Here is an 18953-nt window from a genome sequence, read left to right as displayed (position 1 = left end):
GTTGGGCTGCAAGGACCCCACCCTCCATCACATTTTTTCCTTCCGCAGGCAAGTGTAACTTTTACTGCCATCGGCGGCACGTGACGGAGTGGCGCTCGAAGGGTCCCTCCTAGTCCCCCACCAGGGGGCCCATTACCGGGTGTACTTTTCCACTGGGGAAGCCCGGTGCTACCTCTGCCGGGCATCAGGGCATGTCCGGAGGGACTGCCCCTTAGCTCGGCAAGGAGGGGCACCTGGGATCCCTGAGACCCGGCAGGACATCAGCCCCGTCATTGCCGACACCCCTGGCCACCCGGTACCCGAACCCGCCCGCCTCCCCCCCCCCCCTCTTCGGACCACCGCTACTCCCGCTCAGGCCCAAGGGGCACCTCCCCTACAACGCCCAAACGAGCAGGAAAGCCCCACCCTCGCTGCTGACAATCTAGCAGGCCCTATGGAGGAGGGTGTGGCAGAGATACCACCAGGCATGGGAGAGAGCCTGCCCCAGGGAGAATCCTCCCTCTCTTATCCTGCCCCACCATTCCCCCCCCCAAGTCCCTGAGCCATCGCCTTTACCCCGACATGACCCCCGCTAACCAGCCACCAGATGATGCCATGGAAGGCTGGGCCCTAGTCCAGGGGAAGCGAGGCAAACGGAAGGCTCGAGCTCTGCCTCCTCTACCCAAGGCGGAGGCCCCCCGGAAGACCAGGAAGGGGGCACCGATGCCGAACCTTCCACTTTGCCCACGAGTGCGTCCCATCCACCGGTGTCAGCCGGGAAAGACGTGGCAGCACCGGAGGGTAGTGTCTCCCCTCCATGGGAGACCCTCAAGGAAGCCCCTTCTGTCCTGATGCTACCTGAAGCCCCTGTGAACCCCGAGGCAACCATCGTGGCTGGTGCCGGCGGGGAGAACCCCGGGGCGGCGGAAAGTGTCCTCTCCTTGCCTCTCCCCTGCCTCTACCCCTATTCAATTTACCTCCTGCAATGTTATTGCCGCCTCCGGGGCTGTCTCCTTCCCTTTCCAAACTGATGACCCCCAGGGAGCGGCCTTTGTGTTCTCCTGCCCCGACCCAGTAGGAGCTGCTATTTTCCCTCCACTGCCCCCTATTGCCTCAGAGCTTGAGGCAGGCCTAGAAGCTCCAGCCCATCAGGCACCCCGTCGGGGGTCCGCATTCTGCTTGTCCGTTTTAGTGGACCACGGCGCTGCACCAAAGGCCCTGCCGGGGAACAACTGGGAAACTGTAACCCCAGCCCCCTATGAGCTGCGAGGAGAGCTGCGGAAGTTTTTAGAGGATGTCCGTGGCTCCCGCAACAAGGTACAGCTTGCTCTCCAGCGATGGGGGGATTTTTTTCAAATCCTCCGGGCCACAAGGGCCCTCATGGGGGAAGATAAAGGACGGGGAAAGCAGGATGCCGCGGCCTACTGGCGGGTCCGCGTCTTCCATGACCAATTACTCACCTACGGGATGGGTCACAGACTGCTGCGCGGCCCGCTGGGAGATGTGAGCGTCCCTGCCAGTGAGGACCCCCCTGACCCTCCCCATGACACCTCTCACCATCGCAATGTTGAACACCCGGGGTTGTAGGATGGCTCTCCGCAGGTCCCACGTGCTCTCCTTCCTTCGGGATGGAGGGTACTCTGTGGTTTTCCTGCAGGAGACCCATACGGACCCGACCGCCGAAGGCGGTTGATGGCTGGAGTGGGGGGACAGGGTCTACTTTAGCCATGCCATGGTTCGACAGGCTGGAGTGGCGACCCTGTTCTCCCCCGACCTACGGCCCGAGGTGCTAGGGGTCGCCGAGACCGTGCCGGGTCGCCTGCTGCATCTCCGGGTCCATATGGAGGGGCTCGTGGTTAACGTCGTTAACATCTATGCCCCGACATCGGGCCTGGAGCGGCTGCAATTCTACCAGCGGGCGTCCGCCTTCCTCGGCACCTTAGATTCTCACGAGTGCCTGGTCCTGGGAGGGGACTTTAATACCACCCTCGAGGAACAGGACAGCTCGGGGACCGAGCAGAGCCTGGCTGCCGCGGACACCCTCCGGGAGATAGTCGAACATCACTCCCTAGTGGACATCTGGCGTGACCACCACCCGGATGACACTTCCACATTCACCTTTGTGCGGGTGGAAGCCCATCGGTCGAGCCACTCCCGGTTGGACCGCATTTATTTATCACGCTTCCACCTCTCATGAGCCCACTCCTCCAGCATTCGGCTGGCCCCATTTTCTGACCATCATCTAGCCCCGTGACAGCCTCCCTCTGTGCGGAGAGGCCGGGGCCGGCCTACTGGCATTTTAACAAGAGCCTGTTGGAGGATGAGGGCTTTGTGACGTCCTTCCAGGAATTCTGGCTGGCCTGGCGAGGGCAGCAGCGTGCCTTTCCCTCGCGCAGCGATGGTGGGACCTGGGGAAGGTGCGCACCCGGATTTTCTGCCACGACTACACCCAGGGCACCAGCCGACGGAGAAATGCGGCGATAGAGCAGTTGGAACGGGAGGTCTTAGAGCTGGAGAGGCGTCTGGCCGCCAACCCCGAAGACCCGCTCCTCTGCGGAGCGTGCCGGGAGAAGCGGGAGGAGCTCTGGGCCCTCGAGGACCATCGGGCCTGGGGCGCCTTTGTTAGATCCCGCATCCGCCTCCTTCGGGAGATGGATCGCGGCTCCTGCTTCTTCTATGCCCTGGAGAAAACGAGGGGAGCCAAGATACACGTCACCTGCCTCCTGGCAGAAGACGGCACCCCCTCACGGAACCGGTGGAGATGTGCGGGAGGGCCCGAGCCTTCTACGCAAGTCTTTTCTCCCCGGATCTGACCGACCCTGGCGCTTGCAGAGTGCTCTGGGAGGAGCTCCCTATGGTCAGCGCGAGCAACCGAGACCAGCTAGAGTTGCCTCTCACTCTGGCCGAGTTCTCAGAAGCCCTCCGTCGTATGCCCACTAATAAGTCTCCAGGCATGAACGGGCTGACCGTGGAGTTCTACCGCGTGTTTTGGGACGTCCTCGGCCCAGACCTAGTCACCGTCTGGGGAGTCTTTGCAGAGCGGGGTCCTCCCTCTTTCGTGCAGGCGAGTTGTGCTCGCCTTACTGCTGAAGAAGAGGGACCTCCGCGATTTACGAAATTGGCGTCCCATCTCGCTCCTCAGCACGGACTACAAAATCATAGCGAAAGCAATCTCGCTGCAGCTAGGGTCTGTGCTGGCGGACGTGATCCACCCAGACTAGACCTACACCGTCCCGAACCGCAGTATCTTTGATAACCTTTTTCTGGTTCAGGACCTTTTGGAACTCAGGCGTAGAGACGGTCTGTTGTTCACCCTCCTGTCCCTAGATCAGGAGAAGGCGTTCGATAGGGTGGACCACGGGTACCTCCTGAACGCTCTGCGAGCGTTTGGCTTTGGACCCCAGTTTGTGGGTTTTCTCTGGGTGCTGTACGCGTCCGCAGAGTGTCTGGTTAAGCTCAACTGGACCCTGACCGAACCGGTCAGCTTCGGGCGAGGAGTACAGCAGCGGTGCCCCCTCTCGGGCCAGCTGCACGCTCTGGCGATCGAGCCCTTCCTCTGTCTCCTCCGCAGGAGGTTGACAGGGTTGGTGCTGCGGGAGCCAGAGCTGCGGCTGGTCCTGTCGGCGTAGGCTGATGACGTGCTCCTCGTGGTCCAGGACTCGGGCGACTTGGCGCGGGTGGAGGCTTGCCATGCCATCTATTCGGCAGCCTCCTCTGCCCGGGTCAACTGGGTCAAGAGCTCTGGCTTGGCGGTAGGAGACTGGCGGCAGGCGAGCTCCCTCCCACCCATGCTTCAGACCATCCAGTGGAGTGTGGGTCCGCTGCTCTACCTCGGCGTTTACCTTTCTGCCACGCATCCCTCTCCGCCGGAGAACTGGGAAAATTTAGAGGGCAGGGTGATAGAGTGGCTCCGGAAATGGACGGGACTACTCCGATGTCTCTCCCTTCGTGGGAGAGCACTGGTGCTTAATCAACTAGTCCTGTCCATGCTCTGGTACTGGCTCAACACCCTGGTCCTGGCCCCGGGTTTCCTGACCAACCTCCGGACATCGATTCTGCTGATGATGCTGTTGTTTTGTTTTGTAAGTGTGTTATGCAAATAAACACCTTTTTTGCTTCAAAAAAAAAAAATTACTCTCCTGTAGCCATCTGGCCCGACCCTGTCACAATAAGTAAAATTATTCATTTCCTTATCTTTATCAGCATGCTTTGATACACTTCCAAAGAAGTCAGTCTGTGCTGGTGAGTGCCTAAAATTAAAAGGGTAGTGGTTTCAAGCTTCTTAGAGTCACTAAAAATTTCAGCATAGATACTATTTAGTTTTGACATTTTACTGATATTATATGTTTTCCAAGAAGCAATTTACACTTTTTGCTACTCAGCGCAAAAAAAAAAACAAGCAGAAAAAACAACCAACATTCAGGCAATATTATTTTATAGAATTCAAAAACACAAGAAACAAAGTTCAAAATTACAGTTCCCATAGCAAATATATTTCAGTCCTATTTTAAATACTGTATGTATGTTCATATAGGTCTGTATCCTATTAGTATATAGTCTCAATGTGGCCAAATTACCACTGCTGTAGGAAACAACTTCTACTGCACTATGAGGATTCACATGTCCAAAAAACCCAACTGCTTCAGAATTCTTTATTTAAAAAAATGTTTTAATAAAAAAGAATTAAAAAAAAAATATGCCAGCTGTCACAAGCAAACCTACAGTGACAAATTGGTTTTCACATGCAATAGTGTGTGAAAATGGCAAAAACTAACTTCTGGTTCAAGTTTCCAAATGGGGAGTTATATAGTCCTAATTACATCACGTTGATTGAAATTATGATACCATCTACAAAGGATGCTGGTGGAATAAAACAATTTACCTTAACTTGGAAAAACCTTTAGGAAAAACATTTTCTAACATTTTAAGATGAAAGTAAGGTCCACAGTAAAGAAACAGTGAGAGAGAGAATTTAATTATTGGGGAAAATACTTGGACCATATCCTTTCAAGCATCAGTAGTAAGACTTGTAAAGTATCTTTTAATCTCAAATTTTTGTCTGAGCCTGTGCACTATGCAAGCTTACTCACTAATCCCATCCCCAAAGTCATTTATTTCCATTTATCTTCCCCTCACCATTCCCAAATTCTAAGACACTAAATTTTAAATTTTTATATATATATTAATTAACTTACAAGATGAATATGTAACAATTAGAATATCTCACCACCAGTCAAATTCATGCCTTCCATCGTCCCACACCCACTTCATTACCCTTTTGTGATCAACCCTTGCTATGTTATGTCTAATTTAGGATCTGATCTGAAGCCTGTTAAAGTCAATGGAAAAGTCCCATGTGCTACAGTGGGCCTTGGATCAGGAGCATAGACTGCAAACCTCCCAGACCAAAGAAAGTTCATTTTTAATTGTCTGTAAAAAACTATGAACACAAATGTCACTGTGCAAATAAATAAATAAGACCAAATAATAGATCACAACTAATCTAGCTACAAAGTCGCCTTTGGCTGTTGTTACGTGATTCCTGACAACTTGCTAGGGTTGAAAATAAAATTAATATGACTTGAAGCTACACATAAAGCAAATTCTCCTCTGTGCTGCAGTAGGTTAACGGCAGGTGGAAGGAACAGCACAGGATTTTACAATAGCACTATGGACCTGATCCAAACTTCAATGGGCTTTGAATCAGGCCTCAAGAAAGCACTCAAAGAATAGGCAGGATGCTGTCAGGTGTGTACACTCATCTAAAAACAACACATGCAAGTGGATATGGTAGATAAGAGTCTGTCTCTAACCTTCCCTTAGCTGGCTAATATGTATGTTATAATCTGCAACAAGCGCTATGAAGCAGCATAAATTTTGCTCCTGGTCAGATCAGCAGTTAATACATACCACAGCATGCCTCCCTAGCTCATTATGGAGAATCTTGCCCAAACCAAAAGGACTTCTACAAAGACAGAATTTCTGCATCATTTTGTTGTGGTGTCTAGGTAAAGACTTAGCCCTTAGAAACTGTGAGAGTAAAGAGGATACAGAATGAATACACTGATTTTTTTCCCCCATCACAATCCATTTACACACAGAGAACAGATTTGTTTCTTTTTGTCACAAAAAAATAAAATATATTTTGCACAGGTAACCAAAACAGCAGAAAAATACACACTAGCACTGATACATTGTCATTTCTATGCATATTATTTTGTGTAGTTAAAATACAGTTTCTTTCTTTATTTAGCCACTATTTTTTTCTCTTTTCATTGTTTTAAAAGAGAAACTGCTCTGTACTAATAAAATTTCTTAGTAAGGTAACTGCATCTGATTTCCATTTGAGGAATCAGTCTACCTGTCCTCAGGTAGCTAATCAAGTTGTTTCATTCCTCCGTCTATTTCGTAGATTGTCTATTAACTTCAGGCAAGAGTGAATATTTATTAAAGATGGCCTGCAGAATAGACTTGTGACCTTTTTGGGTTTTAAGGTGTACAAAGAAGGCTTGAAAAAAATTAATTACTGCTTGTTTTTTACATTAGAAACTCAGGTCTCATGTAACCAGGAAGACACTGTAATGACTGATGAACTTGTGAAATGACAACATCCCAAGAGTCAAGAGAGTGAAAGGTAAAATAAGAAGAGAAAGGATTTTTAGTCAGACTGTTTTCAAATACTTTGGGCAGATTTTTGTTTCTTTGGTCAACAGCTCTTTAAATGGAATATCTATTTAGCACTTGGGAAAAGGGATCTCTTTGTTAAAGACACAACACACTCACCAAGAGTTCCTCCAGCAAAATCGGGAAAGACGAGACTTAATATGATATATTTAAGGTAAATTTTACAAATAAAGCCAGCTTTCCACCCCAGTCCACATATTAAAAAAATATTTACATTCTTTACACATCAAAGATGCAAAGAAGAACACAAGCACATTTAAAAAAATAAGTCCTTTGCAGCGCATCTTTAACTAAAACCACAGTAACTCTACAGCACAGTGAATCCCAAGCATATTGACCTTCAGGACAAGTTCTTAGGCCTATCAGTTTTTTTTCAGACTCCCAAGAAAGGAGTGGGATAAGAAGGGGTTAGAGAACCAAGGAGGGTGATTTTGGTTAACCCTGAATTACTAAGGAGTTAATGAGTTCAGCTCCATTCCAGCAAATATTTATGCATATGAGTGACCTTACCGATGTAGGAAGTTATTCGCCTGCGTACATGTTTGCAGTATCAGGCCCTTATTTTTTTAAGATTAGTAATGTTTTACTATAGTATGTAGAGATGGATACATATGAATTGAAACATATAGCCAACAAATGAACTGCTTTGATAAACCTCAAAAATTCTGCAACATTAGCAAAGATTTCAGCTAATAGATATCAGCTCAATTATTTATTATCCTGAAGGCCTGCATATTTGAGACTCTTAGCCATTCCATCAGTATTTTTATCATCTCTTGTTTTGGGTGCAAGTCAGTCCAATGAAATTACACTCATCTAACTGGATGTGCTTTAAGTCCCCAATTTAGCAAATCACTTAAGCACTCACCCAATTTTAAGCACTCATGCTTAAGATTGTGCTTTTTTGGCTCAGGGAGTAAGTGCATAAAATGTGAACAACAGATGTGCCTACATTAACCCTGAATGAGGCATTAAAGTGGTTTAAGGATTCATTATTTCTTACAGCTCATTAAATATAAATCTGCACAAAGTATTTTCTTTCACTAACTGTCTCTAAAGAAAATTTGGATACAATTAGCTTCTCCATAGGCAAGAGAGATTAAACAAACAAAAAAAGATCTAAATTACAGAGCAAATATAAATTGTTTTCAAAACAATGGCATGTCTCCAGATTATTTTATTCTACCCTAATTGAAAGGTTCTCTTTTATAGCACTTTCTTCCTTTCTGATTTCTGGTCTTTGTTCCTGACTTGCAGTCGCTAGATTTAAGGCTCCGCTGTATAAAGGCCATTAAAACTACCCTCATTTGAGCACCGCATCTTTTTAACATTCAAAATGATAGGCTAGCACAGATTATGTTATAATTAGAGTGGAACATATTTCAACACAACATGTATGTAGGTTGTCTTTGGAGCGGTTTCTGAAATTACACACAGCCTCTATGCTATAGATGTAGCACCTTTAAATAATCAATTTAATTCAAAGCAGTCAAGGGGAGGATTCATTCGCTTACTAGTATCCAGCTGTTAGCCTTCAATTCCACAGGGTTCTGTGGTTCATTGCTGTACAGACAACATAAGCACCACATTAGAGTTTTCTGGCTCTCATCTGAAGAAACAAAAGCAAATAAGGATACATTAAAAAAATGAAGTAAAAATATAGACAAAATGTATACACAGCAATCTTCTATCCTTGTTAAAATATCAAACAGAAGGCCCAAATGTCAATCTTAACTTTAAAGGCATCTATTCTATCAGATTCACATCACAACCTTAATATTATTTACATGTAGTTCTTGTGTGTTCGTTTCCTTCAACAGTAATTTAAAAAAACATGTAAAAGCATAGAACACAATGAACTACACAGATATTAAAAATATTCAAGCCTATACAGTATTCAGATCTTTAAAATCATGCATAGCATAGTGACTCTTTTAAAATAGTATTACAGTTAATGTGCAGTAAGTGTTTAAATATATTTGTATTTTTCTTTAATATCATTAGCCATAACAACAAGTCATTGTTAGTCAAGATTTATTACTATTTTATCATAAGCTTACCTATATATACACACCAGTAAATTAACTTTATCCCTGCAAATTTCAATTATGGATTTGTAAAGTCATTCATAACATGGGTGAAAATCTTGGGACCCCATAGATGGATGTATTAGATACCACATACTGTGGCAATGTAACAGTTCTGCTGCACAGTGGAGCCAGGCCATACGGCACATAGGAAGACTCCGCAAACACCTAAACACTGCACAACCAAGCTCGACTGTGGCTTTCTCTTCAGGACCGCAGAAGGGTAGATTGGTGAATGGATCAAAGGAAATGAATGGATGTAGCCAGTAGATCCATGCACTACACAGTTCTAACCAATACATAACTCATGTATGTGAGCAACAACAGGGCATGTCTGGTACTCCACCATACACTATACCCTGCCCATGTAAACACAGACGATTAGAAAGCTGGAGGTGAGGATTCTGATTCTAATGTCTTTTGAGCAAGCCTGTGTGCCTGCATAGCCAGTTTACTCAGACTCTTTCTCAAAATTTAGTTCTGAGCAGGAGTATGATTATTTATTTAAAAAAATGTTTTAAATATTGCTCTTTAGCAGAGGCTAAACTTATATCTCAAATTCCAGCCCAGAGTAAAATTTTACTGTTATAGTGTAAACCTAAAAAAACTGGGTTTAACAGTAGAGAAGTTCTGATACAACATTAGCTTACTAAGTGCTATTATTCTTAATAATAATATAAAACAGTATTACTCAAAGGGTTTTAGGAATGGTGGGAGAAGAAATTATAACATTAAAATGATTCTCCATAATGACTTTTGCTGTTCTCAGTATACTTGTCATCCAGGATGTAATAAACAGTATAATTTAGAAGTACTTTGTTGGCAAAGCCTGCAGACAAGAAATACAAGCTCCATTAAGGAACTTCTGTATTTTCACCAGGTGATCAAAGATGTTACTAGTGATTTAAACCAGTATTCTTCAATAAATGTCCAACAAGCCTGTAGGCCATCACTGGCCTCCCACTGACTAACATCTCTGCACAGAAATGGTTATCAAACACACACATTTAACTAACTACAGTTTTGTTGTTATATGCATTGGGATCTTTTTAATCTACATTTTTATGAGCCTACATAATTTCCTAGTTTGTTTAAGATCAATGTAAAAGAGGCATCTTGTGTACCATTCACTAGAAGTTCTAAATGTCCTGGTTCTGGTTTGTGCCTTCAATGTTCACTCAATAGAGACAATTAGCTTTCAGCTGTTTGCACACTTTGCATTTTAACAATTTTATCATCTTCAAAAGCACTATTTCAATTTAAAAAATTCCCAGTATGAAATTATTTAGGAGAGAAATTAAACAAATAATTATTTCTTTTTGCAACTAACCCTATTACAGTCCTATACTTTTGGGAGTCAAAAAATTTAAATATTATTAAAAACACCATTGTTATAATACATGTGATTAAAATTATCTCAAAATTGCTACATTGCTAATGCAAAACCAAAAATATTTAAGTAATAAGCAGTAAAGATGCTTTATACACACAAAAGAACACAAATCCATACATCCTACAAAAAAAGAATTTAGTTCAACTATTTTCAACCCTGTCTCTGTCTTATCCCTGCTTATGCACACACATTAACAGTATATAATGTCTTCTGCAGTTTCCACAATATGCTATGCATCCGATGAAGTGAGCTGTAGCTCATGCTCAAATAAACTGGTTAGTCTCTAAGGTGCCACAAGTACTCCTTTTCTTTTTACGAATACAGACTAACACGGCTGTTACTCTGAAACCTGTCAGTATGCCATACAGAAGTTCTTAATAAAAAATATGGAATTACATAATTCACACAATCAAAACTTTATTTAGGGAGAGGGAGAAGAAAAAGCAGAAGTGATGGGCGCAAAAGATTACATTGTATTATAACTGTTTAATCAGGGACTCACAGACTATAAAGAACAGTTACTTACCCTACAGTAACTGTGGTTCTTCAAGATATTATAGTCAGCGTGGATCAGTTGATGGACATGGCGTCTCATGCATATGAGACTGGCCTTTTTTGACTAGTAGTGTCCATTGGGGCCAGATATGTGCTCTGTGCCTCCTTGTGCTCCCATCTCAGGACATGAAGCGGGGGATGGCTGCAACCCTCCCTCAGTTCCCTTGCAATTCAAAACCTGTGTTGCTGAAGACTCAAAGGAGGAACAGAGAACAGGTTGTGGAATTCACACTGACTACATCATCTCAAAGAACCACAGTTACTATAGGGTAGGTAACTATTCTTTCTTTGAGAATATGTCAGTGTGGATCCCGCTCTAGATGATTGGCAAGTAACATCCTCTGTGATCAGCAAGAATGAGGATTTTCAGCAGTGTCAGTCAAACAGTGATTGTGGCACTGTTCTTCTGAATCTGGCATTCAACCTGGCTACCATATCAAAGGCATAATGCTTAACAAAAGTGAGTGGATTGCTTCTCGTGACTTTCTTGCAGACCTCAGAGACTGGCACATTCTGAAGGAGGCAGAAGATGCTGTCTGTACCCTCTCAGTGGGAGAGACTCACCAGACAGCTGACAGCCAATGCAAATACACTGTGTGACCCACTCTCAATTACACTGTGTGACCCACTCTATGAAAGTCTCTCAAACAAGATGGCTTGACCTTCTTACAAGCTGATATGACTACAGAGAGGCAGGGGAAGAGAGCTTGAATGGTTTAGTCCTGTTGAGGTAGTAAAGCAAGGTCCTGGAAACATCCAAATACAAGGTGTCTTTTCTCTCAGAGAAGAATGATGCTTCAGGAACAAGAGTGGTAAGGTGACAGATGATTCAGGTGGAGTTCTTATCCACTTTGTGGATGAACTTAGGAAAAGGTCTCATTCACCAACCTGTTCCTCTGAAAGGATGTGTACGGTGGTCTTGACATAATCGTCAAGGCTGATTCCCCACTCTAGTACTTCAAGTGCAGAAGGTGGGGGCCCGCAAGGATTCTAAAAATTAATACTGGCCACTTCAGGCTGGTATAAAACTTCCAAGGTTACAGCTTTTCTCTGACCTTGAATGGGTAGATGCTGCCACCACCCAAGTGCAAAAACCCCTCTGAGAACCCAGGAAGGCGCACTTGGGAATTCCTTCCTATGGGGTTCCCTCAAGCCCTCTGGGGAAGAGCTGAGAAAGAAAACAAAGGAAATCAGCTGTTGCCACCAGCTAATTAAACAACATGTGCACAAACCTCTTAAGACACAAACGCCAATCCTGTTCTTAAAAAATGTAAATTTTATTTAAAAAAAAGAAAAATAAATCTAAATACTCAGGCTATTGCTAGATTTAAAGAGAGCAAATACAAAAATTAAGAAGCAAGAATCGCTTTCTTGAGGTTCAGCTTAAAGGTTACAAGCAAAACAAAAGCACCTGGGGTTAGCATAGAGGAGTTCACAAGCCATAAAGAAATAAAAGAGATAAACCTAATTGCGTCTTCCTAGACATTTCCTGATCTACTTACATATCTGGGGTTTCAAATGATTAATTTCTAGATATGATCTGATGATTTTTCATACCTGGCCCAAGCTTTTACAGCATAGTTCCAGCCCTGTCTTTGCTCTCTGGGAGAACAGACAGACAGACAAAGGGAACGTTTTTTCCCCAATTTCAAAAAGTTCTAGCCTTCCCATTGGCTCTTTTGGTCAGGTGACCACTCCCTTCTTTTTACCTATGGACTTTTTAACCCTTTACAGGTAAAGCAAGTAGAAACCAGCTACTAAGAGGAATTTTATAGCTAACTGGCTGGCTCGGTGTCCATAAAAGGGAGTTACCCTCCCCTTCATTCATCACATGAGTGGTAACAGCTAATAGAGACTCTATAATTGTATATGTATAGTTGGGATTATGTTTTCCCATGTGCATTACTTTGCATTTATCAACACTAAATTTCATCTGCTATTTTGTTGCCCAGTCACCCAGTTTTGTGAGATCCCTTTGTAACTCTTCACAGTCTGCTTTGGACTTAGCTACGTTTAGTAGTTTTGTATTATCTGCAAATTTCGCCACTGTTTACCCCTTTTTCAGATTATTTATGAATATGTTGAACAGCACTGGTTCCAGTACAGACCCCTGGGGGATACCACTATTAACCTCTCTCCATTCTTAAAACAGACCATTTATTCCTACCCTTTGGTTCCCATCTTTGATCCAGTTACCGATCCATGACAGAACCTTCCCTCTTATCCCGTGACAGCTTACTTTGCTTAACAGCTTTCGGTGAGGGACCTTATCAAAGGCTTTCTGAAAATCTAAATACACTATATCCACTGGATCCCCCTTGTCCACATGCTTGTTGACCCTCTCAGAGAATTCTAGTAGATTGGGGAGGCATGATTTCCTTTTACAAAAACCATGTTGACTCTTCCCCAACATATTGTGTTCATCTATGTGTCTGATAATTCTGTTCTTTATTATAGTTTCAACCAATTTGCCTGGTACCAAAGTTAGGCTTACCAGCCTGTAATTGCTGGGATCGCCTCTGGAGCCTTTTTAAAAAATTGGTGTCATATTAGCTATCCTCCAGTCATCTGGTACAAAAGTGGATTTAAATGATAGGTTACATACCAGTTAGTAGTTCTGCAATTTCATATTTGAGTTCCTTCAGAACTCTTGGGTGAATACCGCTTGGTACTGGTGACTTATTACTGTCTAATTTATCAATTTGTTCCAAAGCCTCCTCTAATGACACCTCAATCTGGGACAGTTCCTGAGATTTGTCACCTAAAAAGAAAGGCTCAGGTTTGGGAATCTCCCTCACATCCTCAGCCATGGAGACCGATGCAAAGAATTAATTTAGTTTCTATGCAATGGCCTTATTCTTTTGCGCTCTCTTAGCATCTCAATTGTCCAGTGGCCCCACCAGTTGTTTAGCAGGCTTCCTGCTTCTAATGTACTTAAAAATTGTTTGCTATTACTTTTTGAGTCTTTGGATAACTGTTCCTCAAATTCTTTGTTGGCCTTCCGAATTATATTTGTACATTTCTCTTGCCAGAGTTTATGCTCCTCTCTATTTTTCTCAATAGGATTTAACTTCCACTTTTTAAAGGAGGCTTTTTGCCTCTAACTGCTTCTTTTACTTTGTTGTTTTGCCATGGTGGCACTTTTTTGGTCCTCTTACTATGTTTTTTAATTTGGTGTATCCATTTAAATTGAGCAACTTGTGACGGTGTCTTTAAAAAGTTTCCATGCAGCTTGAAGGGATTTCTCTTTTGGCAACTGTACCTTTTAATTTCTGTTTAACTGACTTCTTCATGTTTCTGTAGTTCCCTTCTCTGAAATTAAATGCTACCATGGTGGGCTGCTTTGGTGTTTTCCCCCCTAAAGGAATGTTAAATTTTATTATGTTATGGTCACTATTACCAAGTGATTCAGCTACATTCACCTCTTGGACCAGATCTTGTGCCCCATTTAGGACTAAATCAAGAATTACCTCTCCTCTTGTGGGTTTCGGGACTAGCTGCTCCAACAACCAGTCATTTAAGGTGTCAAGAAACTTTATCTCTGCATCCTGTCCTGAGGTGACATGTACCCAGTCAATATGGGGATAGCTGCAATCCCCCATTATTAAGGCTATGATTTAGTCATGGGTATTTTTAGTAAAAGTCACAGACAGGTCATGGGCAATAAACAAAAATTCACGGCCCGTGACCCGTCTATGACTTATACTATAAATACCCCTGACTAAATCATGGGGCGGAGGGGAGAGAAGGCGGGCGGAGGGCGCTGCTGGAGGGGGGCCCAGTGGCACAAGCTGCCGGGGACCACTGAGCAGCGTCTGCTCCAGCCACCCGGAGACCCACTACCCGTATTTTATCATCTTCCATCCTCTTCTCCTTACTAGGATATAGAGAAACTCCATTAATAGATCATCCCCTAACGGATGTCTCTGTCCAAATTACGTGCTCCTCCACACCTGTCAGCTTTCAATTCATCCTTCTGAAGAGGGAAAGGACAGTGCCAACAACATAAAGATTCTTTTACTAAGAAGAGATTTTGCAATTTCCCCAAACAAGTCTCTGGGAATAGTGGAAGAAGTCTGAGAGTTAGGCTTCCAGAAACCCTACAAAGGATTTTTAAATAACTGCTGCGAGGAGAGGTGAGAGCCTCCTGATAAAATTTTACAGACAGGAAGGATTAATTCAAGAACTTTGGGAAAGGTTCTGAGAAAAAAAGAGGCAGGTGATCATTGAGACCCCTTACCCTGCAGATGTCTCGAAGAACCTCTTACTTATTCAAGGGAAGAGGGAGTGGATGGATTTTAGAACAGAGGTGAGATTATGGAACAATTACTATCGTTTCTGATCAATAACATAATTCAAAACAAATTATCTGCATCATCATGTTTTTATGAACTACCAAAGAATGTGCCCAGAAATTTAAAAAATACAATTTGAAAGGGAAATGCTAGAAACTCTTGCAGAACGCTAGTTTCAAGTTCTTACCATATCCTACAACAAAGGGATTCCAACAAAGTCTTCCTAGTAACTGACCAATTAAAGGGAACCTCTGAATTGCAGTAGTGGAATTCTGTAAACAAAAACATAATGTACTGAACACCAGAAATACTTGATCATCATTAATTACCTAGAAAACTGTAAATTACATTATTATTTGTTTTGCTAAAGGTACACACTGGGGAGCAGAAGTCCTTCAGATATTTAATAAAAGCAAAGCTTTCAGGCCACATCATACTTCATCCAGGTCAGCTAAACCTCAACTATATTTCCCTTAGGGTAATGTTTAATTATGTTGGAAAATTAACTTCATTTTCCTTATGTGGAGTAGTCATGAAAGGCTATAATATGTGTAAATAACACAAATTTCCTGGTAGCAAAATACAATTAAAAGTAGTCTGTTGATCCCTACAGTTTTCTTACATTATGCCATGGAGTTTGTGAAGAAACTAATAGAAGTTATGGCATAAAGATAAGTATCTACATATTACTACCCCTGCTTACTGCATGGCAAATTACATCATAACGAGGCAGTCACAACGTAAAATTTGACAGACACTGAACCTACCAAAAAAACAAGGAACATTTAACCAAATAGAAAGCAGCATCACTATAAAAAGTAGTAGATAGTGGGGTTTATATAGACCCGTATGCAATCAGCCTTATTTTTCAGTATTTGTAGCTTTACTGTCTAATAAATGAAGGCTTTAAAAATGGTAGTGTGCTGAGATAATGTGCAAGTAGCAGAAACAATAACCCATCTCCTGCTGCTGCAATAAATTCCTCAGATTTGTCTCAGATTGGGGCTGGTCCTAGACTTTCTGGGGCCATTTGGAGAAGGTCCATTTGAGGCCAAACCTCAGAAAGTACTCACCGAAGTAGCAACGTTAAAAAAAAACAGATTTTATTTTTATTCTCATATAAAAATATATCTATTCTTAAAATATACATACAGACACAAAAAATTCTCAACACTTAAAAATCATTTTGAAAACTGCACTTTAACTTCAGAAAAAAATTAATACTTTTCTTTTTTGTTAATCTTTACATGAGGTGAAGAGCATTTTAACCTCACAACTTGATACTGTATTATTGAAAACTGCTATGATGAATCAATGCACACAAAAGTTACAAAAAAAAAAAAAAAACACCTAAAGTTTACCTGACCAAAAAAAAAAAAAAGATTAAATACAATACTCAAATCACTAACCAGAATAGTTAGTAACATTTGCCAGTGATCTGACCATAGTGCTGGAAATCACTATATATGCCACAGCACTAGGTTTAGCATGTCAACAGACTCTTTAGGATTTAAGGGATCAGTTACAATTTTGCATGTAAAGGCCTTTAAATAATCCAATTTATGACCTGACAACAAGAATCAAATTTGTGTTTATTTTAAAGAGTTTTTAAAAGAGTCTACTCAATTGGCTAGGAAATCTCATGTGACAACATAACCAATCAAGAAGAAAAAGCTCCTTTCACAATAAATCAGGGACACAGGAAACACATTCCTGTTTGCATTACCTGTGGCTGTTTCCCCAATTTGCCTCTCTGATCCAGCAATACATTAGGTCAATACCACAAGCCTCTCTGCTACCATTCACTTTCTGGTTTTGTCGAAACGTGGGGTTCAGATTGTCTGAGGCAGTCTTCAAAACAGTTCATTCTTCCTGTTAAATTACTTACCATATGTTTCAAGGATTCATAAATCTGCTGTAGAAACTCCTGTAATTTAGGCAAGTGAAGGCAGACATCTTGCTGGGATTCCAAAGTGGTGGTTTGACCCCACTCAACAGCCTTATCCAGCCAATACTGAAAGCTCATTTTAGGGACAGCAGTATCTTGGGCCATCCCCTCCCCCTAAAAAAGATTAGAACTATAATCAGACATATCTAAACATACAATGGGGAAAACGTTTGCTAACATCTCATCTGTGAAGTGGGAGGAAATTAAGAATCTTTTTTTCAGTCTGTAGATGCTCCAAAAAGCAGTAAAGTGCTTCTATAGTTATAAGAGGGTAAAATAATGACCCCTTTATGTCAAAGTAGCAGTGATGGAATAGTAATCAGTACTTTAAAATATATCACCCAGCTGGGGCTCAGATTTTTACTATCTGAATTTGTCATCACCAATATTTCATTAGAAGAGTAGTAAAATAACATGTGGGGGGTATGTGTACACAAATGCATCTGTGCTGTGTGCAATGTATTGTTTGTGAAACTCCACTACCCATCACATCTAGTATCTTATTTTTACAAGAAGATATAACATATATTCTCACAACAAAGCTTATTTAGGATTTATTTCATACAATGAGAAATCTAAAGTATATCCAGTTTTCAAATTAGTATGAAAGTTTGAAAATAGCTTGTTATCAAAAGTGAAGAAATGTTTGAAAATTTTACATCTATTAGTATCCTTTAGCTTTTGGACAAGAAAAGTTATTTCCTTAAAAGTTGTCTAATGAATTTAATCCTCTATTTTCTGTCTTTTCCCCCTTTATTTCTTATTAAACACAGAAATTAGAAATTATTCTTACTTACAATCTTATTTATAAATCTGTTTTAATTAAAACTGCACGACACTCTATATACTTGGAATGCAATATTTCACCCAGAAATATCTGGCCTAGGGCCAGAGCAGTATGACTAACTCCAAGCATTCAAAAATCATGAACTAAAACCAAAATAAAATACTTCAAAAATTAAATTGGCTTAAAATCATGATTTTTAATCACATTTTTTACCTGCTTTCTGATTTTTCTTCACCTTTTGCGGAAGCCATCTGTGATCATCTCAGGGTCAGAATTCAACACCCCCCCATATACACCCCCTCTTTATTCACTGCTCAGATGACACTTATCTCACCCTCTCCTAACCCTTGAGTTGCAGGGAGTTGCTGTCCTACCCGGCTCTAGACTGGATAGGTAGATGTCTTACTCATGTACTCCCTACCTGCTCCTCTAGCCGTGTGTCTCCCATCTACCCTCCTAATTTACTTCCCCCTCATATTCTCATCAGTCTGCTACCTATCTCATTCTCCCCCTCTGCTGCTTCCCCCTCAGTCTGTCCCTGGGCCTTCCAGCATTCCTTCAGTTCTTTAGTTACCTAGCTCACTCCTTTTTCGTGTTCTCTTTCCCGACCACCACCAGTGTCATTCACTGCACCCCCCCATTCTCCTACCTCCATTTGGCCCTCATACAGCAGTCTGGCTGCAGCCCCATTGGAAACAATAGGAGAGATCGTCCATTTTGTTGGTGGAAGCCTCACTTTTATCTATAAAGGTTAAGAAGACATGGTGGTGATCTTTCTGAGAGCAGTCTGTGGTTTAGTTCCATTGACAGTGAGTAGTGGGAGGTGGTGAGCATACTAGATAAGGGCAAAACTTCAAAAGTCGGTAGGCAGAAATGAGAAATTCAAGAGAACCTTTAAAAAAATATTGTGAGAGTTTGAAACACTGCAAGAATATAAAAAGCCCTCCTATCTAAAATTCTACAAATTCCCTAATCCTCCACACCAATAAAAAAAGGGCTTAGAAAACCAGAAGGAAAAGATTTCAATAAATTCTTGTTCATTATGTTTTTCATTTGAAAATAATATTCTCTAGTTAAAATGAAAACTTTAAACAAATATCTCAGTGAATCTAGTGCTCATGAAAAAGCGTAGAGAGTGACCAGTGGAGAATGAGTTCCTCCATAAGATACATACAACAGTATGGACAGTGGTACAGCAGACTTTCCACAATGTGGAAAGTTGCCC

General features: G+C 42.3%; 1 protein-coding gene across 1 annotated transcript in view; it reads right to left on the bottom strand.

Annotated features, from left to right (window-relative positions):
• Nucleotides 1-18424, bottom strand: part of FANCC (FA complementation group C) — a 129364-nt gene extending 110940 nt beyond the window's left edge. Inside the window, exons 1-4 of the mRNA XM_074953155.1 lie at nt 18378-18424; nt 16882-17055; nt 15181-15265; nt 8178-8272 (exon numbers count right to left, since the gene is read on the bottom strand). Coding sequence (XP_074809256.1) covers nt 8178-8272; nt 15181-15265; nt 16882-17055; nt 18378-18383 — 360 coding nt within the window. The 5' untranslated portion in view covers nt 18384-18424. The remainder of the gene's footprint in view (nt 1-8177; nt 8273-15180; nt 15266-16881; nt 17056-18377) is intronic.
• Nucleotides 18425-18953: the final 529 nt, after the last annotated feature.

This window comes from Natator depressus, chromosome 5 (genome assembly GCF_965152275.1).
Source record: "Natator depressus isolate rNatDep1 chromosome 5, rNatDep2.hap1, whole genome shotgun sequence".
NCBI lineage: Eukaryota > Metazoa > Chordata > Testudines > Cheloniidae > Natator > Natator depressus.
The sequence above is the reverse complement of the archived record's forward strand: the minus strand, read 5'-3'. Positions and strand labels throughout refer to the sequence as shown.